The 27,697-nt window shown below is 44.1% G+C and overlaps 1 protein-coding gene and 1 long non-coding RNA gene across 2 annotated transcripts; one reads left to right on the forward strand and one right to left on the reverse strand.

Moving 5' to 3' along the window:
- Positions 1-10,748: 10,748 nt before the first annotated feature.
- On the reverse strand, positions 10,749-18,357 carry LOC310660662. Its single transcript, XR_014503588.1, has 2 exons — positions 18,219-18,357; positions 10,749-12,220 (listed from the first exon to the last, which is right to left on the reverse strand). It is a non-coding gene; the product is annotated as an uncharacterized lncRNA (long non-coding RNA).
- BET1 (Bet1 golgi vesicular membrane trafficking protein) lies at positions 18,207-27,328 on the forward strand. Its single transcript, XM_083405560.1, has 4 exons — positions 18,207-18,429; positions 24,479-24,594; positions 25,599-25,655; positions 26,800-27,328. Exons 1-4 carry the CDS (start codon positions 18,411-18,413, stop codon positions 26,953-26,955), a joined length of 348 nt encoding a protein of 115 aa, XP_083261686.1. The 5' UTR covers positions 18,207-18,410; the 3' UTR covers positions 26,956-27,328.
- Positions 27,329-27,697: the final 369 nt, after the last annotated feature.

Genomic DNA, 27,697 nt, shown 5'->3' on the forward strand with positions numbered 1-27,697 from the left:
ATGTATCACAGTATTTTAATATTCTTTTGGAAGCCACCCAGAGTGGCTGGGGAAACCCAGCCAGATGGGCGGGGTATAAATAATAAATTATTATTATTATTATTATTTTCAAGAATACCTCTCTGTCCTTTTATGCGACTCCTTTCCACGCAAATAATCCATGACTTGGCATCCTCTTCTTGCATTGATCACCTCACTTCTGTTTGGTATTCTGCTGCCAAAGCCACTTAATTCAAGCTTGGAGAACCTTCTCACTCCATGGGCTGTGTTCTCTTTGATTGATTGATTGATTGATTGATTGATTACATTACACTTATATCCCACCTTTCCTGCAAAGACTTCATGGTGGAGTACATAGTTCATAGTGCATAGATTAGACTGAGAGTAAGTGCCTGGCCCCAATTCACCCTGTGAGCTTCATGGCAGAGTGGGGATTTGAACCCTGGTCTCCCAGGTCCTAGTCCAACACTCTGACCACTACACCACAATGACTGTCCTTCTAGGCAACCTTCTGGAAGTGGGGACACAAGACAGTGGTGGCTGCGGCCAGAAACTCACGTGGGCGGAGCAATGGATGCTGATTTTAGCTTTGTACAGTAGGCTTGCTTCTGCACTCACGCATCCCACTCTATGCTCCACCAGCATGATCAGAGTTCAAGGATAATTTCTAGCCAAGCAAAAACGCAATGTAAGCAGGGGTGGTGGAAGGTGTGACTTTCAGAGAAGACTTGTGGCTGAGGAGGAGGAGAGTCCTGAGGGCTAAAGAGAGAGGCTCAAAGGGCCACATTGGGCCCCTGGGCCTCAGTTTCCCTATCTGTGACTTAGCTTCTTGTTCTCTGAAAATGAGACTGCTTAAACTGCTCCACAGGAATAGATCTTGTGCCACCTTTAAGATCCCCCATGGTGTTGCCTTCCTTTAGGTCTCTGCCCTTATATTATGAGCATCTCTGCCCAGGACCTTCATTTGCTGCTTTCCTCTCCAAAGGTTTCCTGATCCTTGGAAACACTTTGCCCTTTCTCCCTGGTGTGAAAATGTCTCCAATTTTTTTTCCTTCCCCCAAATATTTCTGCACAGGTCACCATGAAGCTTTTGGCACAACTCTCCTGTGCCCCACTGCAATGGGCAGAACAATCTAACCCTCCCTCTGCTTTAGATTAGGCACAGGTGCCCTAACTCTCCTGGCTCAGCCAACCTCCCATCAGCTGCCACTGCCGCCCCCTCCACACTTCTTCCCACTGACTATATGAGTCTGCTAGCAATATCCCTATTGGTTGGGACCAGCTGAAAGTTCCCCAAATGAGTGTTCCAAGGATGGGGATGGAGCAGGGTGGAGCTGGCCTGGGGTCTGCCAGATTCTGAGCTGCTCTCACAGCCATGGGCAATGGCATCAGGACCAATTTTTCTGACCATCAACTTCCACTGTGAGCAGCAGGGCTGAGAAGGTAGTGGTGGACCTGTCGAGCTGCAAAGGCCACTGCAAAGGCCCTCCTTCTGCTGCCTCCTCATGCCACTTTCTAGTTTGTAAGCTCCAGGGGGCAGGGACTGGTCTTTTCATTCTTTGTTAAGGACCATGCATCTGGTGGTCACTCTACAGCGACACGTTTAAGCACAGTGTGTGAAAATGGGCCTTCCCCCGGTCTGCCTCTTCCCTGAAAGAAATGAGAACAGTCCATTTAGTATTTATGGGCAGTTCAGTCTTCCTCTAGTCTTGTCTATTTTGAAATACAGGTTAAAAACATTGTCTCCAACAACAATTAAATCCGCAAAGAAGAGAGAAAGGAAGAATGGCCTGTTTGGCCAGGTAAACTAAAGAGATTCACAGTATCTTCTATTGCAAAGTTCATCAGGCTCAGCTTAGTGACTGTAAATTTTGTCAAGAAATTCCCTTGAGCTTAAAAAACACTCAACTGGAGGTAAAGGAAACCATCAATTCTTGGCAATCTTATTTGAGCCTCCGGGGGGTGCGGGGAGAGAAAACTGCTTCTTACACAGGATTTCTGAGCCATCTTATAGCAATGAATGTGTGGTGCTGAACACTGATCACCTGGAGACACCAAGGATGGCATTCAACCCAACAGTTGGAGACTGAGGACTCATCCAGACTTCCTTTTGTGCTGTGTTTCTAGGCACAGATCTGTGCTTTAAGGTGCCATGTCTGAGCTCTTTTCCTCCTTTTTTGCCCCAGTTCTTTCCTCACAAAACCCCGCTTTATCACTGAATCGGAGCAAACAGCAATGTGCAGAAAACCTGAATTGCCATTTGTATCGATTCAGTGTTTTTGTGAGAAGGGCCAGGACAAAACAATATTTTTTTAAAAAAAATGCTCAGACCTGTGCCTAGAAAGTGTGGTGCAAAAGTGTGGATGAGCCCAGAGGAAACATTCCTACCCTCTTGTGGACACCACAAGGGCAGAGCTGTGTAGACTTTGTGGTTTGCCTTGCAACTGCTAAGCTAGCTTGCTAGCCTGCTGCCTTCAGGAGGGCGCTGTCCCACTCCCAGTGCTGAAATAAAAATTGCCAGTCTGATCAGCTTCTGTATGTGGAATGGGGCAGCAGAGTGGCGTAGGTGCACCGTTTTCCCCTATGCGCCAAGCAGCAAATTATCTTGGTCTGACCCTGCTTGCCTTACACTGCCACAGCTGAACTGAGAACACCAACATGGGTTTCCCAACAAATGAATAACTTTGGTTTAACTCAGGATTAAACCCTTCTCCAGCAGAAGTAGTAAATTTAAGTAAATCAATTTAAAATCAATGGGAAAAGCAACACTTGATTAGGCATTTCTCTTGGGAAGCATGAGTTCCTTTAATGGAGCCTCTATTGCCTTTAAAGCGCTAAATGTCTTAATGGAATCTTCCTTGCAGCTTCCTTGCACATATAACACATGTTCGCTCCCTTTAACTGTGAAGATGCTTATAAAGACTGCAGGATGGCTTTGGATTGGAAGAACGGCTTCAAGACATTGAATAAGGTAGCTATTTGTCCAGCATGAAGGGTTGGTCCAAACTAGCTTCTGAAGGAGAAAATCCAAACAACCTCCTCTTCTCAGAATAATATGCAATACTTAAATGTGAATGTTGCAATGTCAATGACTCCAACAGCACCCATAATCTAATGCTAGTGCCATAGTTCAGTTGTAGACCACATCACTTGCATGTGGAATGCTCTGAGTTCTATCCATGGCATCTCCAATAGCAGGGCTGGGAATGACCCCTGTGCAATTCTTCGATATGAAAAGCCCTGCTAGTGGACTGAACCTCCATGCATTGAACTTGGAGTCTTCTTGCATGCGTGTGATATGCTCAGAAACTGAGCTATGGCTTTGCTGTTGGATTCTGACTGGCAACCCTGGACTAGACAAGACTCATGGGCAGACTTGGTGTAAAGATCCAGCCTTGCCAGCATGTCAGCTTGCAGCAGACACCAGTTCACCAGCTGTCTGGGACTACTGCCAAGCTCCCATTGTGCAGAGAAGTGTACCTGAAATAAGCAATGAGTACTGAGGTTCCCAGATCCTCTAAAGCAGCCAAACAATTAATCAACTGTTACTCTACATTGCATTTTGCTCTGCTGAAAGGGAAGGTGCACTCAGTGTGTTGCAATCACTCAGCATTCACCCATCAATTTCTATCCAAATCTGCCCCATGGTCTCAGAATAGGCTTTTCTTTTCTTAATACACAATGACCCAAACACAGAATGCACAGTAGTGTTCAATAGGGTAAAGGGACCCCGGACCATTAGGTCCAGTTGTGGCCGACTCTGGGGTTGCGACGCTCATCTCACTTTACTGACTGAGGGAGCCGGCGTACAGCTTCCGGGTCATGTGGCCAGCATGACTAAGCCACTTCTGGCGAACCAGAGCAGTGCACGGAAACGCCGTTTACCTTCCTGCCAGAGCGGTACCTATTTATCTACTTGCACACTGATGTGCTTTCGAACTGCTAGGTTGGCAGCAGCAGGGACCGAGCAACAGGAGCTCACCCCGTCGCGGGGATTCGAACCACCGACCTTCTGATTGGCAAGTCGTAGGCTCTGTGGTTTAACCCACAGTGCCACCCGCATCCCATGTAGTGTTCAATACCAATGTTCAAATTCATAAGCCTAACCTTTGGACAGCTCTTAAGATATTGTAACCAAATTTTGCATGGTGGTTCCTGAGATCAAGGAGCAGGCTTTCACCTGCCTTTGGATACAATTGGACACCATTTTGAATAAAGATGGAACTCTCGAAAATGCTCTGATTTGAACCACTGATTTTGAAACTACCCAGGGTGTTCGCTTCTAGTTTCATTGAATTCCTGACCAAAGCTGGGTATGAGGCTTCTCCTATTTAATAAAGTGGATTATTATTTTACTCATGATAGAATCTATTCATTTCCACCGTCGATATTTCCACTTCTCTGTTGCTTAAGCACCCACTACCATTAGAAAGAAGCAAGGAAACAGAAGACGGACACCAGAGTCCTTGACTCCAATATTTTGTTAGGTGTGAGTGCATGGAGGCAAAAGGGAAGAGGCAGGGTAGGAGGTTTTGGTGTGGTGCCTAGTCACACAGATAGAAACATTCACAGCACATTAAGGTAATAACAATAAAGCTGGAATGGAGATAACTGGAATTTCTGCAGTGTAGAATAACTCACATGATGGTGAAATCAAATCACTCCTTTGTGCAGGTGACGCTGAAAAGATTTACAGTGTAGAATGGGGAGGGAGACTGTTTTTCTTTGGCTTTTTTCACATTAGTTTTCTTGTCTGTCGTCTCATTATTTACACTCACACTTACATACACTTTGTTCAATTCTCTTTTGCCAAAGACCTGCCCACCTTAATATTCCTCCTTAGTTTATTCATCTCCACAACCTGGTCAATTTTGTGTTCAGTTCACATTCATGGTCAGGGGTCAGCAAACTTTTTCAGCAGGGGGCTGGTCCACTGTCCCTCAGACCTTGTGGGGGGCCGGACTGCATTTTTTTTGGGGGGGGATGAACAAATTCCTGTGCCCCAAAAATAACGCAGAGATGCATTTTAAATAAAAGCACACAATCTACTCATGTAAAAACACGCTGATTCCCAGACTGTCTGCGGGCTGGATTGAGAAGGCGATTGGGCCCAATCCGGTCCCCGGGCCTTAGCTTGTCTACCCATGTTCATGGTCAACAGCAAGGAGAGCACATGATAGCTTGCCCCTTGGTGGCCCATGCCTGCTTGCTATTCGCTGATTAGGCGAGTGGGTGGGACCAATTACCCAGGCAGCAAGCTCGGCCCTTACCTTTGCTGCTTGGGAAACTCCCTGCGACTTCTCACAATGGCACCCATGAGGAAGGGTGGATGGACTGCTTGAGCTGTAATTAATATACCGTATTTTTCGCCCTATAGGACACACTTTTCCCCCTCCAAAAATGAAGGGGAAATGTGTGTGCGTCCTATGGGGCGAATGCAGGCTTTCGCTGAAGCCTGGAGAGCGAGAGGGGTCGGTGCGCACCGACCCCTCTCGCTCTCCAGGCTTCAGGAAGTTATCCGTAAGCCTTGGGAGCTCCGTGGGAGTTTTCGTCGGGCTCCCAAAGCTTGCGGATAGCAGCCTGCATCCCGACACCTGGGGCGCGCTGCACAGCACACCCCGGGCTTCGGGCAGATATCGGGCAGCCCCACAAGCTCGGGGGACAGCGGGGAGGCGGAGCGCCACCATCCCGCTGTTCCCCAACCTGGTTTGGAGGCTGGCGCTGGGAAAAAGCATGTTTCTCCCCACCGCCAGCCCCACAATCTTGGGGGACAGATATCCACAAGCCTGGGGAGACCGGCGCGACTTCCCGCCCCAGCCCAACGCCTGGGGTGGGGGAATAAATTCTCCCCCTTTATTTCCCCCCCAAAAAACTAGGTGCGTCCTATGGGGCGGTGCTTCCTATGGGGCGAAAAATACAGTATTTATTTTAAGTCATGGTGTTCCGATTAGAGGGATGCCATTGGATTGAAGATTCTGTGTATACCATCACCTGCAAAACATTCGAAGAATGTTGAAGTGGAATGAAAAATTGACCAGAATGGCATGTTCCATCTGCCAAACATTGCAGATAACTTTACCAACTGATACTCTTAGCTACTGTCCTTGTGTGTTGTTGGGAAAACTTCATGTGCCGTTTTCTTTCATTCACAGGTAGATTTCAGTAATGCAACAGAGCACCCCAGCTCTTTCCTCTAGCATTTCCCTGCACTTCGTATCTCACAAGCCATAATTCAGGGTCATTTACCTAAAGCAATTCCATTTCCAGAATGCCTTTCACAACCAAGGCATTTACATGACTGACACCTCTTCACTTCCACGGAAGATTCATAGTGTGCACTTCCCCTGTCTGCTAATTGAGGTTAAGAGAGTTACTTTTGGTGTCAAAGTTATTGCAGCAGTTCATGGTAAGAGCGCTTTATTTATTTATTTATTCAACCCCCTTTGGGCAAAGGGGCAGTGAGCGCAGGGTGTGAGCTGCTACGGCACTGCCCAAGGGCTTATTATGGTAATAAAGAATTCTCTTTCACTTTGAGAAGGCTTAGTAATTGCAGTTCACCTGAAGCCAGTGGAAAGCATAATGGCTTTGTTGCTGTGTTTGATCCAGTTGCCAGCTCCCAGTTCCCTAACCCATCTCCCTTTAGCCTCCTGTTTTCAGAAAAATAACTCATTCCAACACACTCGAAAATGAAATTTTAGAACTCCAGTGAGATTGTGAATGCCTTTGAAACTGTGCTAATCCCTGCTAAAGGAAGGGTGTTTGCAGTTAATTAGGAATTTCTGGTTCTTGGCATGCAGGTTACAAAAAAAAGGGGGGGGAGACCTATGCACGTTGTTGTTGTTTTACTGAAATCCAGCAGTCCTCCAGTTATTACTGGGCTCCAGCAGCCCTCATCCTTGATGATTTGTCATGCTGGCTGGGGCTGATGGGAGTTGGAGTCTAACAAGGGAGCCATACTCTACTCAATTAACTGGAAGGAAGGTCCATTAAGCTCAATGGAACTTTTGATTACACATGTCTAGAATTGCCTTGTTAGCTACAAGCTTCCTCTTTGTGGCCAAAGTGATGCCTCACTTTTTAAAAATAAATGTGGGGTCCAGCTAAATTCTACTTAGAGTAGACCCATTGAAATTTATGGACCCAAGTTAGACACATCTATTAATTTCAGTGGGTCTGCTGTGAGTAGAATCTATGTTGAAGATAACCCTATGCTGGGAGCACAATTGCCTGGTATTATGGCTGCGAACTTAGGTGCTCGCATAAACGTACTTCCAAGTGAGCTTGCATTGGCTTAGGCTCCACATCAGCTTCATCCAATCAGTGCAATTTGGTCGCCATGAACCAGTCTTCCAGGAAAAAAGGCTAGCCACCGTTTCCTGTGACTTAAAGAGTAATGACTGCAGTTTCTTAACCATGACCTGGCCATGGTTGCTTATGCCTTAGTCACATCCTGGCCAGATGAGTGTCCCATGCTGTAGATAGGGATGCCTTTGAAGAATTATCGGAAACTCCAGCTGGGACAAAATTCAGCCTGTTGTCTGGAAGTTGGCCATGGAGAACATATGGGGCCAATTTTGAAACAGCTGCATTGGATCACTGTTTGTTTCTGGGCCTGGTGTTCATTCTTTCCCTTGGAGATTATATTTTTTAAAAACAGCCTGGATACAGGGTCCTTGAAGTCCTATCATATTCTGTATGATTAGCCAAATGTTAAGTTCTCTTTCGGAGGCTCTGCTTTAGAATTGAGCACTTGGGGTGAGTGCTTTTTTTGTGGTGGCAGCAAAACCCTGAAACTCTTACTAAAGCCAGGCAGATGCTATTTCTTTTTATGGTGGCGGTGGGTAGTACTGGCATTGGTGTACAAAGCACTATACAGCTTGGGACCAGAATATCTAAAAGATAATCTCACTCATTATACATTCAATGCTTCGAAAGGAGACTTCTGCAGATGTCATCTCATCAGGAGGTCTGATCTATACAATCTAGGAATTGGTTGTTTACTTGGTAGGTGGTGGCACCTACCTTTCAAAACTCCCTCCCATTAAATTCCAAATAAGCAGCATCTCTTATTGGACCCCAGAACTTTTTCTTCTGGTGGTACTTAAGGGTACACAGTACCGGCACCCCCCCCCCCAATCACACACAGTCTGTTGAGGACATGAGGAAAGTAGGCACAGCAGCCCATTTCAAAATGTGGACTGGCTTGCCAACTTTGTTTACCAGTCCTGCTCCTGTGCCTTTAACCATAACCTGATATTAAGGAATTAATTGGGTGAAGCTTTACTTAGCATCACAGTAAGTGGTAGGGAAAGGTGCATCAAGGAATATTCAGGATTCATCCTGCGCTCCAAGTTATGGGAGCAGAACCAGTAAAAAGTTGGCAACTCTTATTTCTAATTTTAATTCCTAACATTTTCATCTATACTTTCTGCTGAGGGCATGTTTTCTTGCACGCTGTGACCAAGTATTTCAGATTGCCTTTCCCCACCCTAGAGTTACATTGATCTTGGTGCTTTCCAGAGAACATGGCCTGTCCTGCATTAAAGAAGCATTGAGATGTGAACTTTAAAAATGCTGATTGAATAGTTATCAATGCATGGTTTGTGTGAAATGCAAAACCAATTTAACAGCCACTTTTGAAAGCAGTCTAATGTAGGTCATGGAACTTCCATAAACTTCCTAGAACCAATCTTCTTACTGTGAATCACACACAATGCGATATTGATGGGGATTTGCAGCAGTACATTTTTAAAATGCTGTAATCAGTGGACAGATGATTGTTACCTTTCTGCCTGCTAGAGTTTCTGGACCAAACAGCCATAGGCTGAAATTGAACAGGTTCTATTCTCTCTCTCTCTCATTCTCTCTCTCTCTCTCTCTCTCTCTCCCCCCCCCCCCCCCAATCCCTAGGCCAGTGCCTGAGCCTATGGTGCAGTGTGATGACATGTAAGCTAATACTTACTGCGCCAGTGCAGTATCTCAACCAATAGTGTGGCATCAGTGATACATTTTGACCAGGGGCCAGGAAGCTTTTTCATCTGGGGTGGCACATTCTCTCATGGGAAGCAAGGTGGTGTGTAACCATGTGATGAGAACAGCTTAAAAAAAAAAAAAAGCAATTAAACACAACACAGAAAATAACAGCCTATAATTTTAAAAGCACTACAAAATAGACACCCGTCCCATAGATTGAATATAGGTCGTGAAACGTCTTCATAAACCCTTGGCTTCATCTATATTTGACCATCTTATTCACGGATTGAACCCCATTCTCCCACAGAATGTTGTAATTTCATGTATAAACCCCCCTTCGTCCCATAGGACGTTATTTATCATGACATTTAATATTCCACACTTTAGTATATGGGATACAGCAATGTCTGAGTGTCTCACCAGACACAGGAGGGCGATTAAAGGCGTAACAAAATGAGATACCTTCCAATAAACACGGACCCCTTTCTTTAACTATGCTAATGACCAGTCTTCTTAGTGGAGAGGTTGAATTAAGTAATATGTTTGAACACTGAATGTGTAAGCTTATGTCTAAAGTCAATGGACAGAAGAAACACCGTTAGATGTACTGCTGGATAAGTGTTTTAATTGTTCCAGTTTTTGTTTAAAAATGAATTTTAAAATGTTGTTAAAAGAAAAAAATATTCCAAGGTCCCAAGGATCGTCCCTGTTTCCTTTTGAATGATGGTGTGAGGTGAGGCTTCACTGGCACCTGAGGCAGCTCCATGCAGACAACCGGCTGCCAATTCCACCAACGTTAGTCTCAGAGATGTTTCTTTACCAACAATTGTCCTCAAACTGAGCCTTAAATATGAGTTGCAATCCCTTCTCAGTTGTTGCTACTGCCACCTTCAGCAAGGGGAGCCTTTTCACTTAAACAGGACCAGCCCACTTTAACAGCCATTGAGTCTGACAAAACGAGGGAGAATGTGGATAGTACTCAACTAAGTTTTACTCAAAGGAGGCCCGCTCTAGTGGGTATACTCAGAGTAAAGCCTAGTTGAAGACCACCCTGTGGTTCCACTCGGGCTTCTGAGCTGGAATCAGAGAGGGCAAGATAGCATCCTCAGGCTGGGGAGGCACTGGCAGGCCTTGTGGACAGATTCGTCTTCCCTGAAGAAGAGAAGCCCAACCTAAAAGTCATGCCACCTCACTCTAGGCAGCCACTAATGATTAAAAAACAAAACACACTTTTAAACAGTACACTTTTAAACAATTATGCCCATAAACTGTCCTTCTGTTTGAGCCTCAGCAAAATGGAGTCATTCCCATACAATCATGAATTTTACATTAGAGAATGTTTCATGTAAGCCAAGGGTAGGCAATTTTTAGAGGGCCACATTACCTTGGCGTTATTCCAGCAGGGTCCACAAGTTAGGGTCCACCTCTCCTCTCCTTTCCTCTCCTCTCTCTCTCTGGTGTCCTGCTCTCTCTTTCTCTTTCTGGGGCTTCCTTCTCTCTCCCCACTTCTTCCTCCCCACCCAAAAATCTGCCAGGGCAGGGACGGTTTGCTGTTGCCTACGATTGGATCTGATTGTTTATAGAGGACTTTTGAAACTAGACTAAGGTCTGCATGCCATCTAGGGCCTAGGGTTACCTACCTGTAAAGAGACTCCTGTGTTGTATTAACAAAAAAATGCATGTGTTTAATGCTATCTGTGTTTGTGGCCAAAATAAATGTGGTTGTGTGTTGTTGTTTTTAAAGTTCAGTCATAAAAGGCCAAAAGACCTAGACATCAAAGTAGTAAGTCATTATTTAATGACCATTTTCAGGAAAAGCAAGAATTGTGTGTTCCTTGGATCATTATTACAGATTTCCATTTTCTTGATATTATTAAGCACCTCTGAATAGAGCCTCTGGCTTTTACACAGGCTAGTAGTCATTGTCCTACCCAAGTTCTCCTCTTTTGACTCTGGAAATCTTAACCAGCTTCAAGAGTTTCTGCTGAATTTATCTCACCCACTCAGCTGATTATTCATCCGTCAAAGCTGACAACCCAAGTGCTACCTTAATGTTGCCAAAGGAAAACATGACTAGTGTTATGAATAAAGTAGGTAGCAATCAGGACCCAGCTTCTGGTAGATTTTTTAAAAAAGAAACATCCAAACCTGAAGCCCATTAAAACAGTTAAAAGGTTGCTGCTTCCTGAGCCCTTGCAAAGTGAATGAATATTGATGGAAATGGCGACATTAAGATTCCACCAATGTAGAAGGAACAAGATGCAGTGCTTTTCAACCAGTGTGCTGTGGCACCCAGGGGTGCCTTGAATGGTGGTCAGGGGTGCCGCGGACAACACTGGCCTCTGTCCCTCTTTCCTTCCCTCCCTCCTCTGATGCCTCTGCCTCCCCAAGGCTTATGTGGCTGTTTGTTGCAGCAACCCTGGCTACAAGCTCCCCAGGTGAATGATGACTCAGGGACTAGCCAGGGAGTGCTGGTTGCCAGGAGCTGAAGCGGCCTCAGAGTAAGCAAGCAAGTGGGGGAGGGAGCCCAGCCAGCCAGTCCGCCAGCCCTTGCTGTTGGGAGAGGACAAACTAGTGGGAGGTTAAGTGGGCAGGTAGGCACCGTGCTGGCCTTTCTTGTGCTTGCTGTGTGCAAGGCCTGCATGGGAGCCAAGTGCCCATTGCTGAAGGGGAGACTTTCCACCATGCAGCCTGGCAGTGCCTGCTGTTGCCACTGCTGCCTTTGGGCCCCTAGGGCTGGGGGCATCCTCTTCCCAGGCCCCTATGCGTAAGTATGAGGAGGAACCTCTCCTTGGGACCAGAGTGGGCAGCTCAGAGACCAGGTGTGGCAGCAATGGCTGCTCAGAGGATTCCCAAGGAGAGGGGACAGGAGACTAAGAGGGAAGGTGTTTGTAAAAGGGTGAGAGGCTGCCAGCTCTGCAGGCAAGGGGTGATATAACTGGGCTCCTGAGCCCCGCAGGGGTGCCACAGACAGAATGTAGTTGGTCACGGGAGCCATGGACTCAAAAAGGTCGAAAACTTCTGGGAGATTGATGGTATTGTTGCCACAACAACAACAGACACCCTTATAGAATAAATTAGGTACTGTACAGACAGTACAGTTCAGACATTCAAACGAAGAGGTTTTTGCAAGTATGAGAATCCTCTTGTTATCTTCGTTAACATTTGGAGTGCGACACATGTGTCAGGAACCTGCGGATCTCTGCTATGACAAGGTCTGTGGCCTCTAGTGCTCTGAAATGCACATCTGCAACATAAAAAGAATGGGAAACTGATGGGGCTTGGGAGTAATTAAATGACTGAATAGGTGGAAGTTCAGGAAATTGTTAAAAGCCGTTTTTGATAATGTCATGAGTCTCAGGAGCTGTGTTAAATCACACTGATTGGGAGACTTTTGCTGATTGAAGGCAGCAATCCTATGCATTGTAAGTAACTCCCATTCAACCAAGTGAAAACATCATTACATACTTGCTGGGTGGGTGGGGTGGAGAGATTGCAAGAGTGCAATCAGGAAGGTAGCACACCAAGTGAAGCTTGCAACACAATGTTGCAGCATGGAGCCAGTGTGCCCTTCTTCCAGAAGGTTCCATTCCCTGCCACCTCACCAGAAACCAAGCCTGTACTTTAAATGTTGTTAGCTGTTTTCCATGGTTTTAAATGCTTTACTTATTTTTAATTGTATTGTTTTGCTGTTTTGTTGGACTCCTTACGGAGGAAGGATAGGATAGAAATGTAATACGTTGTTGTCGTCATCAGGCTGTTTTTGTGTGTGTATGTAACTTTTTCCTTAAGGGAAAACCTTGGGACTCCCCCTAGCATGCTGGTACCCCCACTTGTCTTTCTGTAGCCCTGTTTTGACTATAGCCCATGCCATCTGCTGAGTTTGCTGTTTTGTGCTATGTGGAACCAAAGTTATAAGTGCACTCCCCGTTGATTGCAGAATATCAATGCCTCAGCAGTAGTGAAGGATGCTGGTATGCAAAGGACCTCAGCTAAATTCTAGGGATTCCCAGGATCATAACAGTATCTGAGCCCCACTGGGATACACAGGACCAATTTTTCACATAAAGTTGCACACAATTTTCTTTTCATTTTTCACAGTAATTTGTGAACGCGAACCACACATCTTCATGAATAATGGGAACCCCCGGTTTAATCTAGGGACATGTTAGTGTCTATATTTTATTACAGATACTCAGTACAATCCTTTCATCATTAGAATGGCTTCCTATGATCGGTCCAGTTTGCCAGCAGCCTAACACCATGGGATGAAATGCAAGCATTAATTGCTTTTAAGATTAACTGACAAGGGCTGAAATGATTGCCACACCTCAGACCAAGGACAGAAGAAGAAGAAGAAGAAGAAGAAGAAGAAGAAGAAGAAGAAGAAGAAGAAGAAACAACAATACTTTTCTCACTTTGGGGAGGATTGCTGGTTATATGATGTAGTTTCTACTTTTCTTCCTCCTCCCCCAAGCAGGCAACCCATTACAAATGGAGACATAGCGCTTCAAAACAATTTAAGGATTTGTGGAACTCTCTCCACCACATCAGCTCAACCTCTGCATCTACAGCTGGAACCTACAGTAAATCAACCATAAGATGCTTCCGAAATAATGCAATTCATATGCACAAAACTATAGCCAGAAATGTTTCTTAGTGGCTCTAATTTGGGGAGAAGGAACATTCAAAACCAACCTGTCATGAACTATACAAGTGAAGATCAACAGCATCAGTTCAAAGATATAAATTCAAAGGTTTGTCCATTTGCACACCTGCTGACCTCTTCCATCCTGCATTGCTTTAGTGTTCTGGGTACCAGGGATGCCACTGGGAAGGGGCTAGAAAGTGGGCAGCTTGACAACAAAGGTGATACGCAGGGAGTTAAAGAAACAAAGGAGAGAGGGGCTCCCTGCGATGCTGCAAGATATTTAAAACAAACACATGACAATACAGTAAATTGATTTAAGAGGATGCTGCGAGATGTGGTAAGCCAAAAGAGCATGCTTTCCATGTTGATTTCCATCATCTGATGAGGATTCCACTAGTTCAAAAGGATTGCCAGAATTCCTGTCCAACAGGAGTGAGGAACCCATGAGCTTCTTAGATGTTGCTCACCTACAACTCCCATCATCCCTCACCATTGACAATGCTGCCTGGGGTTGATGGGAGCTGGAGTCCAACAATATCTGGAGGGACAGGGATCCTCCATCCGTGCTCTGAGCAGTTACACCGCTATTTAATAGGGAAACCCTCCATGAAGCTGTGAAATTCCCTCCAAACAGATGATGTCAGGATTGCTGCATCAATCCCAAGGCCACTGAATGATTCTGACTGCCACAAGGTCACTGGATACTTTGCTTGAGTAAAGAGCAAACCAGAGCAGGCATTTTCAAATACTGATTGATTTTGTTCTGCCCAGCAGCCCAAGTGATTTATGCGCTAGCAATTACCAGTTTCTACAAGGTGTTAAATGAATAGGGGAGCGGCAGAACTTGCACTATATTCCCTGCAGGAAACAAAAAGTGCTCCTTTGAAAGGGATACATGCTTGCTTTTATGCAGCTGATGTAGCGGATTGTGCTTATAAAAATCTCAGGCAGCCATTATCTAATTACAGTGATGGATCACCCATTAACAGGCAAGCCTTCTTTCGAAGAAGGTGGTGGTGGTGGTGAGAGAAGCAATTTCTTTCTGAAAACGCAAACCGACCGAACATTAAGATTCAGATGCGCAAAAGCCTGAGATAACAGCTTGGTAGCTCACTAATGGTGTCAGACAACATCTGTAAAATACAGGGAAGGAACAGACTGCGAAAAATAAATGGCCATTAAGAACATTGTGCTCAAGAGCCTGAAAACACAGAGGAGAGGAGAAAACTTCCACACCTGCAGCTACGGCAGTGTTTTCCGCAAGGGAAGGATGCAGCCGAGAGAATGAACACAGGCTGCACATGTGGAAGGTGCCAAATTTAATCTCCCAGGCCAAACTAGGTGTGCTATCAATTAAAGATAAAGGGACCCCTGACCATTAGGTCCAGTCGTGGCCGACTCCGGGGTTGCGGCGCTCATCTTGCTTTACTGCCCGAGGGAGCTGGCATACAGCTTCCGGGTCATGTGGCCAGCATGACTAGGCCACTTCTGGCGAACCAGAGCAGCGCATGGAAACGCCGTTTACCTTCCCGCCAGAGCGGTACCTATTTATCTACTTGCACTTTGACGTGCTTTCGAACTGCTAGGTCGGCAGGAGCAGGGACTGAGCAACGGGAGCTCACCCCGTCACAGGGATTCGAACCGCCGACCTTCTGATCAGCAAGTCGTAGGCTCTGTGGTTTAACCCACAGCGCCACCAGCGTCCCATTTGTGGTATCAATTACATGTATGCAATTTACAATGTTTGGTTATGTGGGGAAGGGCATTCTGTAAACAGTTGCTACAGGGAAGCCTAAGTAACCTTGAGATCATGGTGGGTGGGGATGGGATGGGGAAGTTGAGCTTGAGATCCAGGGCGCATTGCAGAAGCCCCAGGGCTCCCCGCACCTGCTATTCACTATCAACTCCCCTCCCTGCCATGGTCCTGACTGAAACACCAAATGAAATGCAAATAGCAAGCTTCAGAAAGCCTGATTTCCATTCAAAGCATTTGTCCCTTTGCATCTTCCTGTAGCGCCACTGTCTTTTACTAAAACGGTGAACAGCGTTTTGGGCTATGATTGCAAATGAAGGGGGAGGAGATGCAAATGAGCTGGAAAGCATTGGGAAAGTGTGGATGCTCCTATTCTGTAATTAATTTTTTAAAAAACTCAGTTAATCAGGAGGAGCGTAAAGAGAACAGAACAACAAGAGGTTTGTTCACATGGTATACAGTACTGAATACAGCTACAAGCTGTCTCTACAGAAGTACAAGTATTTGTGTGAAGGAATGTACACTTTCTGTGTACATGGGTACCCAGAGTGTACACTTGTTGACTGTAATGTGTCAATACCTTGAGGAATGCAATAGGCAACAGCTGCTCACCCCTGTACTATATTTAATTCAGCCAAGATTCCAATTACCTTGACTTTATTCTTATTGCTGTCACATTCCATTGCTATCCTTCTTTTCCCCTGTAGGGAGACTTAGCGGCACGCAGGCAAAGGAAGATATTGAAACTGAGAAAACAGTTTTGTAACAGCTTTAGGCAAGGAAAAAGAAGAAAGGAAGTTGTACTCGAGTGATTCACTGCTTCCAAATGCCGCACCCCCCACCCCCCCATTAAGGTTATCATCCTGGGAAATAAATCTATAATCCTGCAGTGTATGGCATGAGTCACATCCATAATATAAGAAGATAATGCTGAATTCTCATGAAACATTTTGAATGGAGGCAAGTTGTAGGAGAAGACAAATTAGCTTTGCAAATTAATTCTAGGGCATTTTTGAGCTCAGAAGTACAGAGAGAAATCTGAAGCATTACACTAGATGCTGCAGTAATGCCACCTTTGATATATTCTGATGAGGATTCAGTAATATTGACAATATTTAATTTAAACATGTAAGTACCGTACTTGCCATTTATATGGTGCTTTACAGCGTGATCGCATGTGCTGTCTCAAAGGGAAGCTTTATGTGACTTGTGACCCCATATCTCAAGGACTGCCTCTTTGCACATGAACCAACCGGGACCTCATGATCATCATCGGAGTCCCTTCTGTGCCCTTTCTGAGGGAGGTGCAGATTGTGGCGACATGAAAACAAGCCTTCTCAGAATGCTCTCCCCAGCATTCTCAATATCTGTTTTTAGGGACAAGCAAGAATAATTTTATTCACCCAGGCTTTGGGACGTTACTGTCCAAAAAGTAATAAGCAGAAAAGTAAGAGCTGCTCAAGAGTGGAACAGGCTGCCACAAGAGGTGGTGGACTCGCCTTCCCTGGAGGTTTTTAAGCAGAGGTTGAATGAATGATCATCTGTCATGTTCGATCTAATTAAGATTTCTGCACTGCAGGGGGTTGGAATGGATAGCCGTCAGTGTCCTTTCCAACTCTACAATTCTGATTCTATGAGTTGGCCCTGCTCTTCTATACACACTATTGGTGAGCCTTTCGGGTTATTTTTACTCTTGCTTTCATACCTGTTTTAAAAGCTTCTTTCTGTAAGTCACTTTAAATTCACCTTTGGGGTGAAAGCGACTAATAAATCTAATATGATATAAATAGGCAAAAACTGTCATAAAGGCGAGGAGCACACATACACTCAAGATATACGGGAGTATTCTGAGAAGAAATATATTAAACTGAGGCCAGGGTGCATCATAGGCTGTGCTCTACAAATCAACCCACAGCCCCACGTTTTCTAATCCTAATAAACAACCAGAAACTAATGAGCAGCCTCAGACAGCAATTCATTAAGTTAAGTGTGATCCTGTACGTGCCTATTTAGAAGTAAGAGTGCAACAATCCTAACCCCTTACCGGGGAGTAAGACCCCTTGAGTTTGCTCTGTAAGTCCCATCAAGTTCAACAGATTTGCTCCCCCGGGATAAATGGATTACAGCCATAAAGGTAAAGGGACCCCTGACCATTAGGACCAGTCGTGGCTGACTCTGGGGTTGCGGCGCTCATCTCGCTTTATTGGCCGAGGGAGCCGGCGTACAGCTTCCAGGTCATGTGGCCAGCATGACTAAGCCGCTTCTGGCGAACCAGAGCAGCGCACCGAAGCACCGTTTACCTTCCTGCTGGAGCGGTACCTGTTTATCTACTTGCACTTCGGGCTTTCAAACTGCTAGGTTGGCAGGAGCAGGGACCGAGCAACGGGAGCTCACCCGGTCGAAGGGATTCGAACCGCCGACCTTCTGATCGGCAAGTCCTAGGCTCTGTGGTTTAACCCACAGCGTCCACAGCCGTAGATGCCCATAAAGCGAGAGGGTGAGAAAGTTGGAACGATGAGCAGGTAAATATGAACCACTTTCACTTTCTTTCCTTTTCCTCGACGGCGTGCTTTTGTACTTTTTACTTTGCTTTTTTCATTTTTAATTATTTAGGAACAGGCGAGAGCCCCCCGCCCCATATCTCACCGCCCACGCTTATTACTTTCCCGTGAAACTTCATTTCCCAGCGGAGGCGTCTCCGGATTGGGTCTCCTGGAACTACATTACCCAGAAACCTCCAGGCCCTGTCGCCTTTCCTCTTTGCCTCTTCCCATTCGCTCACGGGGACTACGCTACCCAGAGAACCTTGCGGGGAAAAAATCCCAACCAGAACTACATTACCCGGAACGCTTTGCGGGACTTAAGCGCTGTCGTGGCGTTTGTGGGGTGATCTGTGTCTGGCGAAAGAGTTTCGTAAAGCTCCCCCACTTTTGCCCGGCTGAGTGTCGGAAGAAGGCCGGCTTCGAGAGGGGCCCGCGGGTCGCAGGAGCGAGGCTTCACCGCGTCTCCTCCCCCGCCCCACGCAGAGCGAGGATGAGGAGGGCCGGGCTGGGTAAGTGGGGCGCAGTTGGGGAGCCGGGCCTAGGCGGCCTCTGGGGGAGAGAGGCCTGTTGCCAGGGCCCCGGCTGGTTGCTAGGGACCAGCATCCCGTTCTCCAGAAGGGTCTTCAGGCTAAATCATCCTTTTGCTGCGAGGGCAGTGTTTTCCTCTCGGGGGAAGGGCTTGGGGTGCAGGAGGGAGTTGGGGGTCCCATCAATACCTGGCAGGTTCCCCCTCCCTGTAAAGCGTCCCCTGCTCTTTGCACGGAGCTACTGAGCCCAACAGGGCTTACTCCCGAGTAAGTGTGCGTGCATGGAATGGGCAGCCTGGACGAGAGGAGACGTGTTGTAACTTACTCCTTACTTACTTCTTGGTGTTGTCTGCTTCCGTTGGGGGTTGGGCCTGGAAGCTCAGCATCTCTGCAGTTGTTACCAGAACCCGCTGCGTGTTTTTGCTTAGGCACCGGAGCCTTGTAAACTTGAGTGGTGGATCTCTACGGTGCCACCTGTTTCCTGTGATTCATGTTGTGCTTTCATTGAATTACAGCTGTGATGGGAGAATTTGTACTTCAGTTTCACTTTTTGAACCGAGATTCGAGTTCACCGGTAGTGATAAGTAATCTAACGTTCTGTGAATGGGAAGTAACTGTCCCTACTAGTGAAATTTATATATAAATATCCCCCACCCCAGGATCAGAAGCTTCATGCCTCTGAATATCATTTGCTGGACTTCCTATGGGCATCTGATTGGTTGCTAATAGTAATATGAGTAATAACACATATATTCTACCTTTACTTCAAGGAGCACAAGGTGGTACACATGGTTCTCCCCATCCTCCATTTTATCCTCACAACAACCTTGTGAAGTAGGTTAGACTGAGAGTCCATGACTGGTCCAGGGTCATCCAGTGAGCTTCACAGCTGACTGGCAATCTGACTGTCCTAGTTTTTCACTCTAATCACTACACACTGGTTCCCAGGAGAAACAGGATACCGAATTAGACAGGCTTTTGCCAGTGTAGTACAGAATAGCATTTATTGCATTAGTACATAGACCACAGTAGAAGTTTTCCTTTGTAATCAATGAGAGTATGAACAAGGAGTTTTATTCAACTTCTTTGGGTGGGTGAATCCATATTTTGTACTGATATTCCAATGCTATTTTCCCCAAAACTTTTTGGTGCGATTGTTTCCAACAATACAACTGTTCTCTTTCTAGGCAGTGGGGTGAGATGCCATCCCACTTCTTTTGACACAGACTTAATAGTGTCTGTCCTGGCCATTCCTCTTCCTTTTCTCTCTTACATTGGGCACTGGTTTCAATATGAACTGGCAGTGTCCAAATCTTTGTCACAGAAATCCTTTCAACTAGTAGTTCCAATGCAGAAATGATAAAGTTTTTTGAGAGGTGCGCACTTTATATGTGTCATAGCTCAGTGGCAGAGCACACAAAATCCCAGATTCAGTCGCTGGCATCTCCAGGTAGAACTGGAAAAGACCTCTGTCTGAAACCCTGGAAGGCCACAGCCAATTACTGTACTGTAATTTACTGAACTAAAAGGACCAATGGACTGACTCTGGATAAGACCCCTTTCATTGTTTCCAAGCCTAGTAGCATTACTATGAAAACAGCAGCATTTCCCATATGGATGCTCCACATGCAGCCTGGTCTTCATCAGGTTAATCATGTCCCACTGAGTGTTGTGAAATCTTCTCCCTATCAGTGAGTTCTGTGAAACAAACTCCCACTCTTTGACCTGTGACCCTTTATTATATTTTTCCGTTTGTCAGCAGCTCTTTGGTGAGTGAATGCTAATTTTCATGGATAAGACAGAAAATATCATTTACTGTTACAATGGTAATGTCACGTAATGGGCAGTGAACCCGCCTAATTTGAACAGCAAACTAATGGATAGCTAGGGTATTCGGCAAACTCTTAGTCCCTGTAGAATAATTAGGGACTTACACAGAGTTGCCCACACAGTACTTTGGTTATAACGCATTCTGCACAATGAGGTGTTTTCTTCCCTCTCTTGTCTCCTCATGTCCCGCTGAGTGTTGTGAAATTTTCTCCCTAGCAGTGGGTTCTGTGAAAAAAACTCCCACTCTTTGACCTGCGAACCTTTGTGATATTTTCCTTTTATCAGCAGCTCTTTGGTGGGTGAATGCTAATTTTCATGGATAAGACAGAAAATACCATTTACTGTTACAATGGTAATGTCACGTAATGGGCAGTGAACCCGCCTAATTTGAACAGCAAACTAATGGATAGCTAGGGTATTCGGCAAATTCTTAGTCCCTGTGGAATAATTAGGGACTTGCAGAGTTGCCTGCACAGTAATTTGGTTATAACAAATTCTGCACAATGAGGTGTTTTCTTCGCTCTCTTGTCTCCTCTTTACATCTTTCTTCCATATTTGGATTGATTTGTGAAAATTTTCTCTCTCTTTGCAGTGCAGAAACAATTTGTTTCAGGTGTGGGGAACCTGTGGCTCAGGGCCCAGTTGTAGCTCTCTAGGCCTATCTCTCCAGGTTACCCCTCCTTGTTAACTACATCCCTCACCATCTCTACTTTGCACCTTCATTAAGTGTTTTGACTTGGTTGGAATGTATCTTTGAACTTTGATAATGCCTCTTGCTTGCCTGGAAGGGAGGAGAGATAGTGGTGTGTGTGAGGAAACCAGTCTACTGTACAAAGGTAAAATTTACCTTAGTTGTTCCACTCACCTTTGCCTCTGATCCTGCCTACCACTGATGTGTGATGTCAGAAGGTTGTCCAGAAGAGAGGGCGGCCCTTAGGCCAATGAAAATGGTTCCCCATCCCTTATTTATTTATTATTAAATTTATGTTCCACCTTGCCTCTAAGGAGCTCAAGAGACAAAGACTGGCCCATGGTCACAGAGTGAGCTTCATGACTGAGTGTGGATTTGAACCCTGGGCTCTCAGGTCCTAGTCCAGCATTCCCACATCTGGACATCACAAAGTTAAACAGCTGTCTTCTTGACTTACCAGCATGGTTCCTTGTTTGAGTGTAATGCTAAGCTAGGGATTCTGAGAGAACATTCCACATGCATCACAGCTGCATAGACCCCCAACTGAGCCAGACCCCTTGAATTTAGGTAGAGGAAGGTAGAAGAACTCTAAGGGTTTCTGCTCCCATAATAGTCATATGGGAGAAGATGGTCCTTAAGCTACGCAGGTCCCAATCTGTTTCAGATGCGATCACCAGCACTTTGAAGTATGCCCAGAGATGGACTGGCAGTCTGTGCAGACCTGGCAAAATATGATCCCTCTGGGCTGTCTCAGACTACCAGCAGCGTTACCCATTGAAGTTTCTGGCAAGTCTTCAAAGGCAGCTCCCCATACAGCATATTGCAGTAGTCTAATAAACATGTTATCAGGACATGGATAACTGTGGCCAGGCTCTCTGTCCAGGAACAATTGCAACTAGCTTCCATTGACTGTGCAAGGTCTATCAGGACCACCAGGCTACAAACTTGCTCTATGTGAAGAGTGCAGTCTCATTAAGAGCAGGTTCAATCTCACCTCCATTCCCAAATGGATGAAAACTGAGGAATCTTACCTGTTTATTAGCCCTCATCCAGTCCATTACAGCTTCCAAGCACTGATTCAGCACTTCTACTGCCTCACCTGACTGATGAGAAAGAGAAGTAGAGCTGAGTTTCATCAGTGTACTGATGACCTCATTCCAAATCTCATTGAGTTCTCCAAGCAACAAAGGAGGGGATAGTTTTTCTCCCGATTGCTAGACTGTCTTATGAGGCATTAGTAGCACCTCGCTGATGTTGCTGCTACACAGAACTCAGGTGTGAGGATATTTTCTTTGCTTTCATGTTGTTTTCTCTTGGGATCTTTGTGGTAGGAGTGTGGGGCAGGGACACTTGCTTCTGGTGATCAGGTGTGTGGATGTTTGAATATTGCAATTGTGAAATTGCTAAGTGTGTAATAGAAGTGTCATCGGTGGATTCAAGAAACATTCTTGTGGGAGAGATGCAGTTTTGAGTCATTGTCTGAAAGTGATAGCTGAGATTCTAGAAGAATCTGACTGTGGTTTGTATGTTGCGTCAGTCATAAAACAGAAAACATCTGGGTTAAGACATCCCTAGGGTGTGATACGTAACTGAACTTTGACTGAGTAAAGTAATTATTTGATATGCAGCTTCCTAAGAAAAGTCAGTGAGCTGGTCTACAAGTTACATAATGAGTATCTGATATCTTTCGTTCTAGCCACTTGTAAATATTGTTCCAGCTAAACCCTGTGCATGGAAATCTCACAGGAAAATTAATACACACACACACAAATAAAACAAAACTCATTATTTCACTTTTGTTATTGGGGATCAAATAGTCTTCCAGGCCATAAAGTTTTCAGTAAACTGGCAGAGTGTAAAGCATCTGTAATTAATTTTGGCACTCCCACTTGGAGTGGGGTAGGCTTACAGGCTTATAAACTTTGCAATTATAAACTTTGCAATTCTAAACATTGGATTTTGTATTTATTTATTGTTCTGACTGATTTGTTTGTTTGTTTTTATGTGGGAAGAATAATGCCGATCAACCAAAAGGAAAGTTTGAGCTAAGGATCATGTTGGCAACAAAATGCAGTCTTCTGCAATGTTTATATTAGGTGGACTGATATAACACTTGCAGTTACATCACTTGTGGTCTTTGTTGCACAGTCATTGCTCTTTAATGCAGGGAAAAAGTCAAAAGTGCTTGCTATCATTTTGCCTGACAGTTTTTGTGTGTGTGTGTGTGTGTGTGTGTGTGTGTGGTGTCTTTGTTTTTGGAAAAGACAGAATCTCATTAGCTAGTCTGTTGAAAGTTGTGGTAATGTCCACTTCCAAAAGTCTCCTTAAAGTGGTGGACTACAGATTGAAGCACTGATTAAAATTGGAAATAAATTAAGGCCAGTTAAAATTGCCAATAATTATTCTAAACAGTACATGTTGTATTTTCAGTTTATTTGGCTACACCATGGATTTTCTTTCAAATGTGCACATAACAGCTTGTGTGTTGACTAGAGCAGCTTGTACTTTCATTGTGTTGAAAAGGAGTTCCTTGCTCATTCTAGTCTGGTGACTCCTATGACTTGCATGTTTGGAGACTTGAATGTATGCAGAAGAGCTTCCAATTTTGTTTCTAAGTAGCTCTGCCATGCCATATTGCAGGCACTGAAGAGAGTTACTAACAGTACTTCCTTAAATCGTGAAGGCTGGGGTGAGGAACCTGGGGCCAACAATATATTGTTGGACTTCACTTCCCAGCAGCCAGCCAGCATGGCCAGTGGTCAAGAATGATGGGAGTTGCAGTCCAGCAAGAGATGCCACTAATGGCCTTGTTTTTGCGTTTGTGTAACACAGCATGAAGCAACTGCTCTCTCTCTCTCTTTGTGTGTGTGTGTGTGTGTGCGCATGTATATGTATGAAATATTTACAGCATGGATTTAGGGTTTCTTTTACCACTTAAAATCCGTGCTGTAAAAATGGATATTGTTGCATGTATCTCTGGCTGTATCCATGGCTGCCCACTAATTGTTGTAGTGTAGTAAATTATCTTTTGAGCCATCTGGTAACATTTGAATGTACATGAGGAATTCATTCAGATATGAGTCTCTGTTCAAGTATAATCAAGATGGTGGAACAGGAGATGATCCAGCAAGGCATTAGCATTTTGGAAGGTGAAGGAAAGAACAGTGATGGACCTGGATGTTTGTCAGGATGAAAGTTGTGGGAATTTGGTTTTGGACTGTTCAATCATTTTTGAATGATATACACTTCTGGATCCAAAGGTTCCCTTTGGTTTGGAATTGTATGTGAAAAAGTTTTGTGGGGAGGCATTTGGTGAAGTAGGTACATTTGTTTGTGTTCCCTTCATCTCCTTTCTTCATACACTTTGGGTCTTCATCTTGAGTAATACCAATGCCTGCCTCGATCTCTTTAGACAGGTGTAATAAAAGGAAATTGCTCTTCCCCCTCTAGAAATCCTGTTTGTTTTGTTTTTTGCTCTATTTCTGAGGTCTAAACTGATGTCCTTCTCAGGTGAAGGAGCTGCTGGCGGCAATTATGGCTACAGCAACAGTGGGTACAGTGTATTTGAGGAAGAAAATGAGAAGTTAACAGAAAGTTTGCGTTCAAAAGTCACTACCATAAAATCAGTAAGTATATTATTATAGAAGCATTAAAATTGATGGCAGTACATAATGCTTGCTCAATCAGGGTAATAGCAATATAGTCGCAAAAACTGAGACAGCTTAATTGAATTTGGGCAAAATATTGCCCATCAGAAGGCCTAGTGGACTCATTCGTGGAACAAATTTTCCGTCTAATTGGATTTGAGCTCCTTGCTGACCTTTCTGGCTAATCAAGATATTAGTTACAGGTTGGGAAAGCAGAAGCCCTGCTTATTTGGCACACCGTGACTAAGGGTTGCACTCCCAAAGGACTTATAAGTCAGCAAGGTCAGTTAACCGACCTACCAGTAAACCATCAGACTAAATTATTCCTATTCCAATGGAATAAACATAGCTAAATGGGCTGTGTCAAAGCAAGATAATTCTCACCCCCATCAGCCTATGTTTTTTGAACCACAGTGGGAGAGCAATGTGAGAGCAAGGGTGCTGCAGATAAAGTACAGTAAATCTAACTTGATTGGGCATTGTACACCGAAGGGAAGGTAACTGTGCTCTACTGCAGGCTTCCCCAACCTGGTGCCCTCCATATGTTGTTGGACTACCACACCCATCAGGGAACCAGTCTGTAGAAGGCTGCACTATAGCACATCTCTTACAGCATAAATATGGAGGTGGTTTAAAATACTCAAATAGAATGAAAACAAAAACTGGGGTATGTTGAATAACTTGAAGCATCTCATATCAAGAAATAAAGAAATTTGAACAAAAGCTTTGTAACATGACATTACAAAATGTCAATACTTGGCTTTAGTTGCTGTTAGTTTGAGAGAAGTTTTATACAGTACCTGAAAACCGTAACTAGATTTACTATTATCTTTTAGAATATTTTAAGAGTTGCCTGTATCTTGGATCTTTAAAATGATTCCAGAAAGCATATTAGCTACGTTTGATGTTTCCCAAAGAAACTTAGTTTTGCATGATGTAATCCAATTAGCAGTATGGGATCACAATCTTTTTTCCCCTCATAGCTTTCCATTGAAATTGGATCTGAAGTTAAACAGCAAAATAAAATGCTAGCTGAAATGGTATGTATATGATTATTCAATTCCTTTAGATGAATTTAGAATTTGTTTAACTCTCTGACTGATAAATTTAGTTGCACATTCTTTTCTGAAATGTGTCAGTATATGATTTGTTGGGTTTTTATTTTTTTAAAAAACCTGTAATTTTGAATTCTACTAGTAGATGTGCTTTTATTTCCAGAAATAAAATTTCTAGGTATCAATTTTTCAAACATTTTCATATGTTTACTTAAATTATTTTGAGATTTCTCTATAGAATTTGCATCAGCGTCAAAATATGCCTATAAATTTTGTTGTTTTTTTAAATAATATTTTATTAAGATTTTTACATGAAAAAAGAAACAAGAAACAACAGAAAAATACAAAATTACGAAAACACAAGGTGACAAAAAACAGCAAAAAAGAGAAAAAAAGAAATAAAAAACGATTCCATCTTCATGATATTTCTTGCATTTACTTATTTCCCTGACTTCCCCACACCTCCCCTCACTGTATTCAAATTCATATATTTAATCAGCAAATCCCTTCCCTCTATCTTAATTGGTCTTTATCTTGATTTTGATATCTTAGTATATCTTAATCTCCTTGATATCTTAAAATATTGGATCTTTTAATTTTACTAAACTATGCCTATTAATTTTGTGGTGTGCCTGGCCATAGTTTTCTTAATTAAAAAAGAAAAAGCGCTCTTTTCTGGTCAGAACTACACATGCAGAATCTGGCTTTCCCCACCTGGATGGTGAACCATGTTGTCAATGGGTGCCCTTCCCTTTCCAATTTCATAGGTGAGGCTGAGCTTGGGGAACCCTTTCTAAAAAAGTAAAAAATGAATTGCTCATCTGTTTGGGAGGAAGAGCTAGAGTCAGACTCCCTCTCCCCCTTAAGCAGATGATTGGAAGGAGTTTAACTTTGGAAAGCGGCTCTGCAGGCACTTTGCACACATGCTGCTTTGGATCATGGCAAAGCTGTTTATTTATCACATTTATATTCCACCTTTCCTCTAAGGAGCTCAAGGCAGTTTGCAGGGTTGTCTTTCTGCCCCCACCCCCAAATTCTCACAGCAACTCTGAGGTGCCATTCTTTGCAAGTTTACTGTTAAATTAAAATTGTATAAAGCACAGACTAATTTCCTACTTTGTTACTACAGGACAATGAATTTGATACAACAAGTGGATTTCTTGGTGCCACGATGGGTAGACTGAAAACACTCTCCAGAGGAAGCCAAACAAAACTCTTATGCTACATGATGCTGTTCTCACTGTTCGTTTTTTTTGTAATTTACTGGATTATTAAATTGAGGTGATGCATGTTCTCCAATACGAGATGATTTGCGCCACGTCAAGATCCTAGGAAGGTATCTGCGAAAAATGGTCAACTATTTTTTGTAAACTGCATTAAGTATTAATGCGTGTGGTTTCTCAATGATTATCAGGCCAGAACTACTTCTATTTTTAAAACCCTTATTTTGTAGGGTTCTTAAATTGAATTCTGCTCAAGGCTGAGCACTTTGTAGAGCCCCCCCCCCCCAAAGAGAAGTTACATTGTGGAGTGAAGTGTATATATTAAGAATGACATGAAAAGGATTTTTAAAAAAATGTCTAAAAGCACCAGTTCTACTTTCCAAATACCACTAACAATAAAATGAACGAATTGCATTTGATGATGCTGTAAAGTTATATTCAGTTGTTGTTGTTTTTGAATGAAGTACATGATTGTGGCAAAGCAAAGTACTGTTAAGCCTCGTTGTTTCAATGGGAAAGGTCAGCATGTGCTTAACTTTGGCTGGATTGTGTCCACGGCAGTTTGTTCATTCCTGCAGTTAGAATTTACATTAACCAGAACTGTTAAAAAGAATGGCTGAGGTGTGGAGCTGCTAATTTTCTCAGTATCTTAAGCTGCCTTGTGACTGCTTTTTTGCGGTGTTAGGGTTTCAACAAAATCGGCAAGTGGTCCGACCCACAAAGAGTGAGCGTGAAAGTGGGCTTCTGTGTCTGGAACTCTATGGTTCTTGTGTCCCGTTCATTGAATCATGGAGCTGAGAGGTC

Source organism: Podarcis tiliguerta (assembly GCF_965153285.1).
Source record: "Podarcis tiliguerta genome assembly, chromosome: 12".
Taxonomy (NCBI): Eukaryota; Metazoa; Chordata; class Lepidosauria; order Squamata; family Lacertidae; genus Podarcis; species Podarcis tiliguerta.